This window comes from Rhinolophus ferrumequinum, chromosome 22 (genome assembly GCF_004115265.2).
Source record: "Rhinolophus ferrumequinum isolate MPI-CBG mRhiFer1 chromosome 22, mRhiFer1_v1.p, whole genome shotgun sequence".
In the NCBI taxonomy this organism is placed as follows: Eukaryota; Metazoa; Chordata; class Mammalia; order Chiroptera; family Rhinolophidae; genus Rhinolophus; species Rhinolophus ferrumequinum.
In genome coordinates, this window is record NC_046305.1 from 15,713,102 (window position 1) to 15,728,612 (window position 15,511).

The window sequence follows — 15,511 nt, forward strand, 5'->3', positions numbered from 1 at the left end:
TTCTTAACTGCTGACTTCATAGCTCTCTGTACCCATTGCAATCAGAATTTGATTTCTCTCCAGTCCTCCAAGCTGCATGTGGTGTATTCATGTTCTTTCTGGCCTTGGATTTCTTAATGGCGTATATCACTTTCAATTCATTTTTTAGAAGTGTCTTTCTGACAAGGAAACTGTTTACAGTATTTTTGGCTTTTCCATCCAGAATGAAAAAGTCTATGATTAATTAGTGGAAAGTAAAATTACCCATCATATTATGTAAATATAAATATTTTCCCATGGCTTTTAAAAAAAAGGGTCAGATATCGCTTTGATTTTTCAGAAAACAGATTTTGCTTATTTTTTCCTTCCCAATTTTATAAAAATAGGTTTTTTGATGAAACTGTGCTTTCAGTTCAAAACATTAAGGTAAAGAAAAAAGCCATCAGTTTTGGTATTTTATCTAAAGGTAAGGATATTTTTTGTAACCCCATGTTCATTGCAGCATTTTCCACAATAGTCAAGGTATGGAAACAACCTAAAGTGTCTGTCAACAGGTGAATGAATAAAGAAAATGTGAAATATATATATGTATTTATTCAATATATTCAATATATATATATAAATCAATCAATAAATAAAATATGTATATAAGTATATATGTGTATTATACACAGAGGGTGCCAAAAAATATATATATGTATTTATTCACATATATTCAATATATATATATAAATCAATCAATAAATAAAATATGTATATAAGTATATATGTGTATTATACACAGAGGGTGCCAAAAAATGTATGCACATTTTAAGAAAGGAAAACTATGAAAATTTTAATACTCAGTATATACCGATAACAAAAGATGAATTCAAGTCACATTTAACTTCTGCAATTACAAGAGGTGCTCAAAGTGGTTACCATCAGTGTCCAGACACTTCTGATTGCAGTGAACTACTGCTTGAACAATGTTGACCAAAGTGTCCACTTGTATGCATTTTTTTGGCATCCCTGATATATCTATATCTATATATATGTGTGTATATGTGTGTACATATATATATATACACACATATACGTATATGTGTATATGTACGTATATGTATACACATATACGTATATATATATAAAATTTGGCCTTTAAAAAGAAGGAAATACCGCCATTGGCAAAGAGAGTAGAACTTGTGTTCTCACCAACAACAAAAAAAGGCTAAATATTTGTCAATAAATATGTGAGGTGATGGATGTGTTAATAATTAACACGATGGTGGGAATCTTTTCACAATGAATATGTATGTCAAATTATCACATTGAAGACTTTCAGTATATTGCGGTTTTATCAATTATACCTCAATAAAGCTAAAAAAATAAAGTGAAGTCATCATTGGGAAAAAACATCATAATCTTTCCTCATAAAAGGGTAAATATATCACTCACATGTAATATGTAGTCATAGGAAAGTAGCAGACTTACTGTGTACAGAAAATAACTTTCTCATGTTATAAGTTTTCTGGAACGATAGTTCCCCTAATGACACATAAAGTATCACCTAAAGAGGCTTGAGGCATAGTGTGAGACATGCATGGCTACAAACTTTTTAGTCCTTTCTAGAAAATTTGAATTGGATTTAGAAATTTGCTAATGTATTTTATCAGGAGCGGGAAAAATATCCTATAAAGATTGTGCTAAGCTAAATTAGCTCATAGCATTATAGATGTGGATTAAAACTTCTCATTTCATGGTACAGGGTATAGCCATGCAACCATTTATTTGGGGAGACTTCTACACAAAGCCATAGGCAATTAACTGGACCCTGTGTTTTTAGAGGGGCCTGATGATCCTATCTCATAGATTATTTAGTTTCAAAAAAATCATCCCCAATGGGACTTAGCAGTAGAAGATTCCATCAAACATAAAAGATGCTTCAGTTTAATTCTCACACTGTGATCTGTGACTTCAGAAATAACATGTTGTTAACAATATGTGAAACTGAGACTCTCAGATCTGCTCAGAGTTGCAGTCTCTGCGTGCTCGTTTGCACCATCAGGCTACCTCTCTAAGTGGAGTGATTTCAAGGAGGTAAAAGAATAGAGGGTGTGGGGGGTGGGAGAGAAAGGCTGAGCAAAGCTAATGGAAAAATGGAAGCTAAAAAAGTGCTAGAGTTCATGTGAATGATAACACAAACCAAAAGGAAATGTTTTGGAACAGATTACTGTAGCAGTCATTACACTGTTTCTCTGAAAATAAGACCTAGCTGGACAATAATCAGCTGTAATGCATCTTTTGGAGCAAAAATTAATTAAGACCTGGTATTATATTATATTATATTATATTATATTATATTATACCCAGTATTGTATTGTATTGTATTATATATTATATTATATTATATTATATTATATTATATTATATTATATTATATTAGACTTGGTCTTATATTATAGTAAAATAAGACTGGGTCTTATATTAATTTTTGCTCCAAAGGATGCATCAGTGCTGATTGTCCAGCTAGGTCTTATTTTCAGGGAAACATGGTAGGTGGACATTTCTGAATATCTGTTCAATATGAGGTCTCGGTTGGGGTCAAGTGAGAGAATTTTCAGTGGAAATGAAACTTTGACATACATAAAAGATGCAGTTCAGGGTTCTTTTAGCGATGTTTCTTTAGCTGTGGTCAGGTCTCAAACCTGACCTTCACGTTCCTTCTCACAAGGCTTAATCAGGTGCCTGTGAGGTGAACTTCTTGGTCAGCCTATATTTAACCTGCAATAGTTGTACCCCGTTGCTGTGAAACTGGTCTTTCTAAATGCTGTCCTTTCTCTGAATGTTTATATTTTATGGGGATGAGGAGGAAAACCCAACTTGTCTTGTTTATCACTACAGAGGGTGCCAAAAAATTGTATACACATTTTAAGAAAGGAAAACTGTATTAAAATTGTAACACTCAATACATACCGATAACAAAAGATGAATACAAGTCACGTTTGACTTCTGCAATCACAAGAGGTGCTCAAAGTGGTTACCATCAGCGTCCAGACACTTCTGACTATGGCAAACTACTGCTTGAACAACGTTGACCGAAGTGTCCACTTGTATACATTTTTTTTGCACCCCCGGTATATACCCACTGCCTACCAAACACATGTCTGTCACTTAATTTTTAATAAATATCTGTTGATTAAATGAATGAATGATTAGATGCTTGTTTATGTGCAGAATGCAGATGACATAGTAGAAAACTTTCCCCAGTGATCCATGGTCAGCTTTATGAATCGGAGATCTTATGCCTCTCAAATGACTTCATAAATATCACCTTCAAAATGGGCAAAATGTTAATAGATATTTTTGATGAAGTTGTAAAATGTAAAAACATCACTCTTTAAATTACTGCTGTACAATAGATAGTACGTATGTTTCAGAAACAAAATCTACACCTCTTTAGGATCTGGAGAGAACTCATATTGAGCGATGGTGCTGTTTTAGAATAGATAATTCAATGGAAACTGCGTGAGTCATCACTTGAATTAAATGTCTAATCTGCTTGTTCCCTGCCCCTCACCTCCATGTCTGAATAACAGAGAAGTCCTTGGAAAATCGTTCTTCGATGTTTTATGTTTGTTAGCTTCCTGCAATGTATTTGATTTTCATGTGATTTCATGTGATTTTTAAATTCAAGTAAGATTTTTTGATACAAGCACAACTTTTAAAACACCACACAATGCTTTTCCGGGGTAGCAAAGCCTAATTCATGACGTAGAGTCTTTCATTTACTTCTTGGATAGCATGTGAGGCTGTAACAGGAAATGGGAATGAGGAAGAGAAAAGCAAAACTCCCAGAGAGGACAATTGTAAATTATCACTGGATTACCCCTGTCCTTTGGGAATTATGTTAGGATTTCCCACTTTCCTTCCTATATTTTGTCTTTGTTTATTCTGAAGAAGTGGCAACAGACAGGGAAGCAGGTGAGGTTTCCCCTGTCACTTCCCTTGGCTCTCCTATGTCCCTGTGAGGTGGTTTTCTCACATTCCTTTTTGAAAGGAAGGAATTCATTCTGGGGTCTCACACCTGTGACCTTACCTGGTGATGCTGGAGACAGGAGGAGCGGGAATGCAAAGCTGCAGCATCCCCAGCAGTCACCACCCCTATAGGGCAGCCGCGTGGTTAGAAAAGCATGTCCCCCCTTCTCCTCCCTTAGCACTGAATCCCGTCTCCTAGATTCTTGTCTCATGTTTCAGTGATGTTTCTTCAAAAACCATAATAGGTTTGACAGAATGGATTTCAACACTCTTAATTTAATGTTTCTCAAAGTGTGCTCCAATGTGGATCAGAAGGACTTCCTATACCTTATGAGGTTTTATAGTTTATTAAGTTGGATAAAGTTAGCAAAGCCTCCTCCAGGCCCTCAAAGCTTCGGAAGTGCCATCTTCTTTCCTGCTCTCCCCCACCTAGGCCCCTCTGCACAAGAGTGTGTGTGTGTGCGCATGTACACACACACACACACACACACACACACACACAGTGCTCTTCCACATTCTAGTGTCTTAGCTGAGGAGCTCCTTACTTCTGGATCATGGACTATCCTTTCCTGGCAAATTTCTACCAAGCTTTAAGACCCTCCAAAAGACCACTTCATAATTTAGTCTGCTTTTTTTTTTTTTGAATTCTGCATCGTCACAGTTTCCTGTGAAACCTCTATCTCAGCACTTACGACACTGTTGTGTGGATTTTTTTTTCTTTAAAGTGCCAGCATGTCTCCCCCATCGAGCCCCTGAGCTTTATAGATCAGTATGAATAGGCCATCAAATGAAAATACTGTTTCTTTATTAACATTACTGCTAAATATAATAAGAATAGGGGTGTGTCTGTATATTCTAGGTAGCTTTAAAAAGATGAAAATGTGGTCACCTGAAGTTACCTAATAGTATAGAAAACTATAAGCATTGTCTATCTAGGAAAAATAAATCTTCCTTGTTTGTTACACTTTACCACCTAACCCTGTACTTCCTGTTAATGATTTAATATAAGCAGTGATAGAAACTAGTCTGAACTATACAAAGGCATGGATAGAGTTTTAGCTATAGAGCCAATATTGATGTATTCGTTTGGCTTAAGATCTTTACGTGTGTATCTAAGTTCATTTTCTAGGTTGATTCAGATTTACCTTGTAGTGTTAGGCTAATTTGAACAATGCCCTTTGCTGAGATTCGATGGTTTTAATGGCTTGACTTCTACATCCATAGATGTCTTTCATGCTGTAGGAAAGAGGGCTGAGGGGCAGCCATCTGGACGGACGCGAGAGCCCGCAGCTGCCTCTCGGTAGCTCTGTGCTTGATGCTGAGAAACATCAATTCTTCCTAAAAGGGAGAGGAGGGTGGTGGGTGTGGGTGCTAATGAAAATTAAGAGCAGTATCTTGATGCTTCTTTTCTCTACCATGGGTGTGAGGAGGTGAGGGGATGGACGGAGACGAAGGAATGGGTAGATGGTCCAAAGGAAACATCTGTAGGACTGGCATAAGTCACATATGCAATGGCTGGATAAGGATGATGAAAGAATCAAATAAATAAAAATGGGCAGGTTGAGCACAGCAAGCCCTGAGAATTTAGGCAGTGACCTGGGGTGGGGCAGGGGAAGGTAACTAGGGGATTATCTCCTTTGTGGTTCATCTATGACTGCTCTTTCCACTTGTATCAGAGGTCAAATTAAGGCACAGAGGCTCTGAAAGAGATAGACAACTGCCTTATTTTCTTTTCTTTATATTCCTACATCTGCTCAATCCTTAAAACGTTCAGCCAGGGAAGCAGAAAATGGATACGAGTAAGTTTAAATTCTTGCCCCATCTCCTTTATCATCCCGAACAGTGTCACCTCAGGGAAAATCAAGTATTGAATAACTTATAAAACATACCAGAAATGTATAAACTAGCCCGTGTTTTCAGCCTGAGGAGGAAGGCTGTCTCCTCTTGGCAAAATTTAGGAGCTGGACGAGCCAGCCTGCAGGACAGGATGGGGACAATAGAGAACTGCCCCAGCCTTCTGGACTGAGTACGTCTCATGAGTGTTCTTTCCTTACTCTAAAGGTTTTTGATGTTCCAGAACATTAGCAAGCACGTGGGGCAAGTAGTTGTGCTCAGATATTTATTTGAAGAAATAAGTGTATGTGTTTTTGTATCTCCTTAAAACGTTCAGCTGTGTGGGGTGCAGGGGGCGTACCTCTGGCCTTGCTCCCTGAGTGGGGATCAGGTAAGAATGGGTCGTTCTGTTCTACAGTGTTCTGTTCTACAGCGTCCAGTCACAGCGCCAGCACAGCGGGGTCATGCAGGAATATTCTAGTGCATTGCTGGTCTCACCACATACAGCAAAGACACCAAGACAACGGTTTCATCTCACCCATTCTGATCTGGCTTTCTTTCTGTTCTTGCAGGTGCACACATCTTAACCGACTCAGCAGGAAGATCGATTTTCTTTGTGTTGAAAGAAAAGGAAAATGTCCCCGTGTCTGTAGAGATGATTTGCAGTTCAGCCCGGCTGAAGCTGAGCGAATGAGACTATGGGCTGTGCCTCCGCCAAGCATGTTGCCACTGTTCAAAATGAAGAGGAAGCCCAGAAAGGGAAAAACTACCAGAATGGAGATGTGTTTGGCGGTGAGTGCCCTGGAACTTTATTCTTGACCAGTGGATTCAGGCCTTTCACTTTCATGGGCATGAATCCTTGCAGTCTGATTGTGTTATACCTTTTGGAGGATACTGAGAAAGAGCTTATGAGATGCGCTAGAAATCAATGCAGCTCTCTTACATTGGACAATCATCATAACTTATACCTAGAGAACTTCATGGAGGATTATGGAGGTTTTATGCAAAAAGCTAGCACTTAAATCAAGTTTTAAATAACTAGTAGGACTTAAATAGGTGTGTGGGACAGCAGCCAAAGGGTGGCCAGGTAGAGAAGAACAGTAAGTCTGAAAACAGCGAGGTCCAAAAGTGGAGCAAGTGAGAATTTGTAAATGAGACACTGATGTGTTTTTTAGCGTTAATAGAAAGTTACTCTCTATGTGAATTATAAATTTTCAGATTCCAAAATACAAGTACAATCCATTTAAAATCATCTTTTAACTTTTCTACGATGCCTCAAGGTAACTTCAGAATATCTAGTGCGAAGGTCACATACTGCCAACCCGTGGCCATATTGGGCCTGCAAATACGTTTTCTTTGGCTCCCAGAGAATTTCAAAATGAAAAGCAAGGTGGCCTTTAAAAATCAGGATGCTCCATATAAAATCCCAAATTTCTTCAGAAGATTCTCTGAGGCAGCTCTTAGGGGGGGTGGGGCAGCGGTTGCCCCTTTAGTCAGGCTCCAGTGAACCCCTAAGCCTTGCCCGTGATTGCACATTAAGCCCAGTTTGCTTACTGACCATGAACGTTACCTGCCTGGCTCCTGACAGGCTTTTGAGTTTGCCTAATCTTGAGTTTTTTCCTTGGAAGATCATTTATTCCTTTGATGAAGCCATGTCTGTGTGTTAGTCCAAAATTCCAGTTAGAACAAGGCAGATGAAGCCGTTTTTCTTGCTGAATTATTTTAACAAGGAAACCCACTTACTTGACATTAGCACGGCCCTTGTATTCCTAAAAGCACGTCTTCATCTCTTGTTCAACAAAGAACCTCCTTGAAATAACATTTACGTGTAAACAACTGAAGTTGCACTATTCAGTCATGGTCAAATAATCCTACTGCATTTAGAATCTCTAGCTTTGATCCATTGTCATGGGTGGTTCAGTCCCTTGGTGAAGAATTGGGGATAGGCCCTGCTTCAAGTGAGCTAGTATATATGGGGGGAGGAGTTTGTGTTGTTTTGTCTTTTTTTGTCTCGTTTCAAGGAGAAGTAAAGTTGCTTCTGGAGCAAATTTGCTTCCAGGGTGACTCCCTAGAGAATTTAGAATTGTGGAGAAGAGTAACATCAGCGTCTTTAATAAAACTAGAACCTGGATCACTGAAACCCCAGTTTCTGGAAAAACAGCTAATTGGAACCGCCCCTGCCGTTTGCTCATTTAGTTACAACTTTTATAGCCGAGAAGACTTTCTATTGTTCTGGAGTGCCATACGTCTTTTGCAGACATTAACATTTAATAAAGGAGCCTGGTGTTAGTCAACCATTGCCTCTGGACCTCAGTGGCATTCAACCTTGAGAGCGTCTTTCTTGATCACGCGTTGGCGGGTCAGCTGGAGTGGCTCTGAGCCAGGTCTCTCTCATCTTCCTCCTGGGACCAGTGGGCTAAGGGGGGCAGTGCCCTCCTTTCGCAGAGGGTAAAAGTGCAAGTGGTACCCAAGATGCCACTTAAGCTCGGGCTTAGAGCTGGCACACTGTCCTGTGTGCCAACATTCAAGTCAAGGTACCTCACAGGCTCAGAGACCAGTGGCAGAGAAGTACATCTGATCCCAGTGCATTCATGGCTACGGTGTGGATGTAGAGAAGGGTCAAGAATTGGGGCTCATAGTTCAGTTTACCCCAAGCCAGCCCAGTTGTTGCCGTCTGTGTGGCTCCATGCAGAACATGTCGTGAAGTGGAGTGGAGGCCTCTGCTAACGTTTCCTCATCCTCTCAATACTCATGTGGAAGCTTTATTCACTCCAGCATTCTTGTTGCTCGTTCTAACATCAACATTTGCAGGTTTGTGGCATGGAGTTAGATAAAGCAGGAATACAAGGAGAGAGAGAGAGCTTTATGAACCAGTCAAGGAAGATAGTTTTTCTAGTCCTACAGGGCTCTGGAGGGAGAATTGTCAGAACTCAATATGAGTGTCAGTACCAGTACTAGATGCTCCTGAATGCTGGGGTTTCAATATGACAGGAGAAGGTCCCATCAGTGTTTCTCCACTGACACTGGTCTGTGAGAAGAAGTACAAAACCTCAATGATCACAGATGCGTGGTAGATGTGACTCGCTTTTCCCCATTTGATGTCTTTTGTCACCCATTGTTTCAGTGCTCTATGACCACGTATAACAAAGGACTCCAAACATGGTCGCTTGAAGCAACGCTGATTTATTATTTCTCACAATTCTGTGAGGAGGCTGGGATTCTATCCACTCCAGCCTGAGCTTTGACTGGGCTCCAGCCTCTGCGTTCAGCTGGGAGCTCAGTTAGGCTCAACTGACCGAGATGGTTTCAGCCCTTTGTCTACCACACCTCTCTTTCCAGCTGGGGAGTCAAACTTTTCACGTGGGTGTGGGCTTCCAAGAAAGACAGTGGAAGCTGCCAGGCCTCTTAAGACGTGGGCTTGAAAGTCCAAGAATGTTACTTTTGCCACAAGTCCCAAGACCCGCGCAGGGTCGAGGGAGCATCCAGGCGCTTCATCTCTTGAGTCTGGGCCTAGAAGGCGGGGAGGGACTGTTGAGGGCTGTCTTTGGAGGCTGGTCACCACCCCCATTGACAGAGGCAATGAGAACTCCGTGACTAGATAATATTCCAGCCTGGACAGTGATATTCTGCTCTCTAAATCACTCTTCTGTTTTTCACTGAGTAAAGTGGCCTCATTCACATTTTGAAAGCTAAATGTTTTTGAATGTTTGAAAATGTTATTGCCACATGTTAAGAATTGGCAAAGTCTGTGTAGTGTGGCATATTTGGGGTTGCCTCTGAAGTGTGTGTCTCATGTGTGAGTGTACACACACACACAACACACACACATACACTCATGCACACACACTCGATCCTTCTTCTAAAGGTGTTAATTTAATTTCATAGCTTCTAAAGACATCCTGGGGAGCATTGATAAGCAAGGTGTTTTTATAAATGGTCATTTCTGTCTTTATGCAACAGTTTGATCAGTCTCTGTGATGTTTTGGTTATTTAGGGGACTGACCACTGCAAATATGTGTGACTGGATTTCTGTAGAATATTCCACCATCAATGATTAAAAGACAAATGGGCGTGTTGACTCCTAGATTTCATAGCTTTCAAGCGGTCATTGAGGTATTCAAGAGGTATTTTATCACTGACATTTACCTGTCGACTTTCTTTCCCTTTAAATATCGAAGCATAAAATGTTTCTGTTCTAAAGTTGTGTCTCACTTACTGTGGCCCTTTCAGAAGTAAAATCCAGGCCAGATAGCTCATCTCCAGATTGGGATTTCCTTCCCTTGGTGGTCAGGGCCGATGTGAAGAGTGGTCAGCAGATCGGCTGAGGTCATTCCAAGGACAGCTGAGCAGATTGCCAAGACCAGCCTGCATGAAATAAATGACCAACAGGTTCAAGTTATGATGAACTAGTTAAGCAGGTTCTAAGGAGAAATCCAAGTGCTTGTTGGATTTCTTTCGACTGTCATGCACTTAATCTGTTAAAGTAGGTGCTTAGAACAGATTCAGGTCTTATTAGGGAATTAATATGACAAACCTGAGATCATTATCTCTTCTGCAGCCCATCCCCAAGAGAGGGAGAACTTTTTAGTTGTATTGACTTTTCTACTTACGTGAAGGTCACTCCATTTTTCCAGGAATGTAGACTTTAATCTTGAAAAGATTTAAACCTGAGGTCTTTGTCTCTTTCAGTTCCCAGACCCTGTGAATCTTACGCTCTCTTAGCATCACTTTTCCTGCCACCACCAGAGTTTAGGTTGTTATAACCCATAACCTGGAATAGTGCAGTGTCCTCGCAACTGGTCTCCATTTGCTGCCTTTATTGTTTGTTTGCTTCTTCGCTTGTTTTGTTTATTTTGTTTCTAACTCTCCAATTTTTTGCACCATGTCAGAAAGCTGCTTTCTTTCACTTGGGTTCTGTATTGCTGTGTGGTTTCAATTCAGTTCTGATCCGATCCTTGGCTACCTAGCTTAAGAACATACAGCAGGGGTGTGTGTGTGTGTGTGTGTGTGTGTGTGTGTGTGTGTGTGTGTGTGTGTGTGTAATGCTGTCATGCCAATCTATTACCCATATAAAATACTATAGGGCCCAACTTCACAACTTACGGTGAAGATTAAATCACAAAATACATCACATTCATTCAGAAATTTAAAGTGGAGGCAAAGTTTCGTTGTTTCTTCCTGTAATAATTTCTGATTGTGTACAGTGAAGCTTAATTAATCTGTTTGTGTTTGTGAGACAGTAACAGAGAGAATAATGTTTAACTCTGTGCCATCCAGTACAGTCGCCACTGATCACATATGACTACTGAGCATGTGAAATACGGCGAGTCCTACTGAGACATGGTGTAAGTGTGAAATACACACAGGAGTTTGAGGACTTAGGATGAAGAAAAGAATATGAAATAGATCATTAATAATTTTCTCATTGATTACATGTTGAAATGATAATATTTTGGATATAATGAGTTACATAAAATTTATTAGTAAAATCAATTTCACCAGTTTCTTTTTATTTAATGTGGCTACTAGAAATAGTTACAGTACATGTACAACTCACATTATATTTTTATTGGATAGTGCTAGTTTAAGCCACTGACAGGTGGTGTTGGTTTTACAATTTCCTTTCCTGTCCAGTTTCAGTTTTGGAGTTTACTTGTTATTGAAATCTAAGAGCAAAGAAGATAGGCGGAGGCAGCAGGCCTCATTTTCTGCTTTGGCTCTCCAGAGGTGGTAGGTGCATTCAGCTCGGGGAGGAGGGTGTGGGGTACGCTGGACCCTCAGAGAGGCAGAGATTGACAGGCAGCTTGGCAAATGAGCAGCAAACTCTCTAACGTGCTCATCTCCCTATGCTAATTAGTGGTTAGCTGCCTCCTATGTAACTTATTTGCTGGCCTAGGGAAGCTGCTGTTGACTTCTGAAGTTATGTCCCAAAGGTCAGAGAGGAAATCTCCCCCCATTTCTGTTCTCATTGAGTCGGTAAAGAACCTTGAGGGTACGAGACGTGCTTGATGGGTCTGTGCTAGAACTGGATCACAGTCATAAATAAGCTGAAAGAAATGTCAGTCAAGATGAGTGAGAAACAAGGCTCTGGGTTTCGTCTTTGAAGACTCCATGATGTCTTGAGCTGCACCTTAGAAACGTCGTAATGGCTCGAAGTGTACACAGGACTCAGGAGATTACAGAAGTCAGCCCACCTCAGGCGGGAGTTTCACTGCACAGTTCTGAAGTGAAAGTGTTTCGCCCAGTGTCTGACTCAGAGTAGCTGCTCAACGTATCTTAGTTTCATTTCCTTCTTTTAGGTGGCTCCTGGGCCATTCTGATAGGTGCTTACGACTTTGACAGGAGAGAGGAGACAAGCCAGTACGGTACCCTGTGTACGTAAAGGAGTGACTGCAGGTTCTCTCCTACTGGCCAGGCTTTGTTCCAGCTTCCCCACTCAGGTTGTCTTTGACGAGAAACTTAACCTCATCAGTGCCTGATTTCCTCATCTATAATTCGGAGCTAATATTGGGACCCACCCTTTGGAGTTGTGTGGAGGATCAAATGTGTTAATGATGGATGGAAAGCACTTAGAACTATGGAAATGGATGGAAAGCACTTAGCACAGTGCCTGGTACATAATCAGCACTCGAGCATTAGTTGTAAATCTGAGTAGACTGGCCCTGACGTCTTTCCTCGCTTCCTTACCCACCTCAAAATATACCCTGCTAGAAGCTCCTTGGTACGTGTTCAATCTAGCTGTGATAGAGGCAGAATCAAATTTCTATTTGGAAAAATCTATGACAGAAAGTCAAGAAATGGTCTATGCTTTCTATATTTAAAAAAAACACAAAAATCCAAGTGCTATTTTTCCTTTCCTTGCCAATCAGTCTCAGGAGCCTGTTCTTTTCATGTTGGATACCAAGATAAGTGTTAGGTGTCGGAGACAAAAGGAGGACCATTTGTCACTTATCTCTTTAAGGCAGACTGATGGAAAGATCAGGGAGCCTCTGAGTTCTCAAGGCCATTGGTGGCTGGGCCCTTGGTGGCATCCCTTAGGTTTTATGTCTTAAGGGTTTGCTTTCCTTGCTGTCTTGTCCCTGCAGGGACCTGGTCTTCTCTGTAGTTGCATAGAGCCATTCCTCAGACCTACACGAGAATGAACTTGGCCCTGGAGAAGGCAGTAAAGAGACTGCTGGGAGCCTCCAGACCTCCTTGTACCATTCAGTGAAAGGCACCGAGGCTAGAGCTGCAGGCAAGGCTTGTGCTGTGCTGAGGGAAGTTCTAAACCAGTGATTCATCAGTAAGACAGAAGGTGGGAGGGTTTCTTTACCCATAGCACTTCTGAGAGTTATTTTCTCCTGAGTGACATCACAAAACTCAGAAACTCAAAACAATGGCTTCTTCCTGGAATCCCGGCTCATGTGGCAGAAAGGACGTGTTTTGCCCTAAGCACCGACTTGGGAGTGCCTACCAAGCAGTGCCCACCTGGCAGCACCTGTCTGATGCTTAGACCTCATTTAGATCCTGGTTGTTCCCTGCAGAGATCATCACAGCGCCTCCCTTCTGTACCTGACACCTTAAATATGGCGATTTCTTTTGCCCCTGAATTGTTACATCAAAAACACAACTTTTTGATTCATATTTTACAGTGTATAAGGCCTTTTTCCATGCAATTACTATTATCCCTACTTGAAGCCAAGAGCCATACCAGTTCACTTAATGAAAGAAATGACAGTGTGGCTAGAATTAAGGATGTTCACCTTTATTTAAAATTAAAAAAATATATATTCAATTACAATTGACGTACCATATTATATTAGTTTCAGGTGTACAACATAGTGATTAGATATTTATATAACTTATGAAGTGATCACGCCGGTAAGTCTCGTACCCATCTGACGCCATACATTGTTATTACAGTATAATTGACCATATTCCCTGAAGGATGCTGACTCTTGCCTAAGGGAGATTCCCCTCTCAGGAATAAGATGTCTGTCTTTGCCATTCAGTCCAAACCAGCCTTTGCTCAGAAGTCTCTGGGAAGTAATTGTTAACTGGCTGCTTGATCTCAACCTCAGCTTTTAAATGAAGATGTCTGGAAACTCGATTGTAGTAATTAGGGCAATTTTCAGTGGACCTGGAATTCACTGTCATGGTAAACGCGTGGGCCTGAAATGCATGGGTAAATTGGTTTCAAATGCTGTCTCAGGTGCTCACTAACCTGTCTTGGCAAATTACTGGGGCTTCCTTTGCCTCAGTTTCCTCATCTGTAGTGGATGGGCAATGAGTACCAGTATTTACCTGCCTTCAGAGGACAGTTGTGAGACTTAAACGTGTCGATGTACGTAAAGTCCTTAGATAGTCAGACTTGCCACGTGATACACAGAGTGAATGCCATTTGTTCATATCATCATATTAGCAGCCATGGTTTCTCTTGATTATGCTGGGGGAGGAGCATACACAATTTAGTGCAGATGTGTAATTCTCTAATCTTAAAAACCTTATCGATTATCCATCAAATACTTCTCTCTCTATTTTGTAAATACGTTCTCTCTCTGTTTTGACCTAGACCAACTTCTGTTCTGTGTAAGGTGTGTGACTATGTGTGTCTTTAAAAAATCAAAAGACTATAAAGTACATGATTTAAGAGTGGTAAATAATAATAGTGTACCTATTTCTATAAACGTGTGGTTTAAAACATAATCCCATCATAGAAGTTAACAAACATATTTTCATTTATCAAGCATAAATTTGTGTGTGTGTGTGTGTGTGTGTGTGTGTGTGTGTGTGTGTTGTGATCCAGCATTTTCCTTGCTCTTGGATTTATCATGTATATCATGTGATGAGTTTTATAGAAGTAAGGACATTTCTCGGCGAAGCACCATGGAGAGGCCTAGAGGTAACAGGTATAGATGATATCCATAGTGATTGTAATTGGATAAATGTCTCCATAACTAACTGAAATAAAAAGATGTGCAAATTAGGTACTATTAGTATTTCAATTTGTATTGTGTTCTTTTAAAATATTTTGTTATTCATAAGTATAACACCAAAAATTGAATTCTTCAATTTATCTCTTCATACTAGAGTTTTTCAGATGACTCTAAAGATTGAATTGTCAAATACGAAACCATAATAGTACTATTAAAAATATGAGAGTGTTTTTATAATGTTAGGTTGCAAAATACCACAAATATCCAATGCCATAAAGAAAAAGTTGATAAGTTTGACTACATAAAAATTTTCAATCTCTGCATAGCAACAAATAAACAAACCACCACAAACTAAGTTAAAAGACAAATGTCAAACTGAGTAAGAATATTTGCAGCACAAATAAGTTTAATATGACTAATATAAAAAAGACTCTTAAAATCTATAAGTAAAAACTAACTCTCCTTTGAAAAATAGACTAAGTTTGTTACCAGCCTATTGAAAAAGAAAAAATACAAAAGGACAAAACACATAACAGAAAGATATTTAACTTCTTAATAATTAAATACACCACACCAAAAAAAAAAAAAAAAAAGCAAAAACAAAACATTTTTCTCCACTTATATTGGCAGAAACAGATTATCTGTCTCATGTTATAACTGGGGATGTCAAACCAGAACAATTTGCCTGGGATTATACGTATTTTATATGTATAAAATTTAAATGAGCATGACCTTTGTCCCATCAGTGCCACTTCTAGGAATTTATC

At 39.8% G+C, this 15,511-nt stretch overlaps 1 protein-coding gene across 1 annotated transcript in view; it reads left to right on the forward strand.

Moving 5' to 3' along the window:
• Positions 1–15,511, forward strand: part of C22H1orf21 (chromosome 22 C1orf21 homolog) — a 197,071-nt gene that overhangs the window by 70,758 nt on the left and 110,802 nt on the right. Inside the window, exon 2 of the mRNA XM_033092717.1 lies at positions 6,402–6,621. Within this exon, the coding sequence (XP_032948608.1) occupies positions 6,528–6,621 (94 nt within the window). The 5' untranslated portion in view covers positions 6,402–6,527. The remainder of the gene's footprint in view (positions 1–6,401; positions 6,622–15,511) is intronic.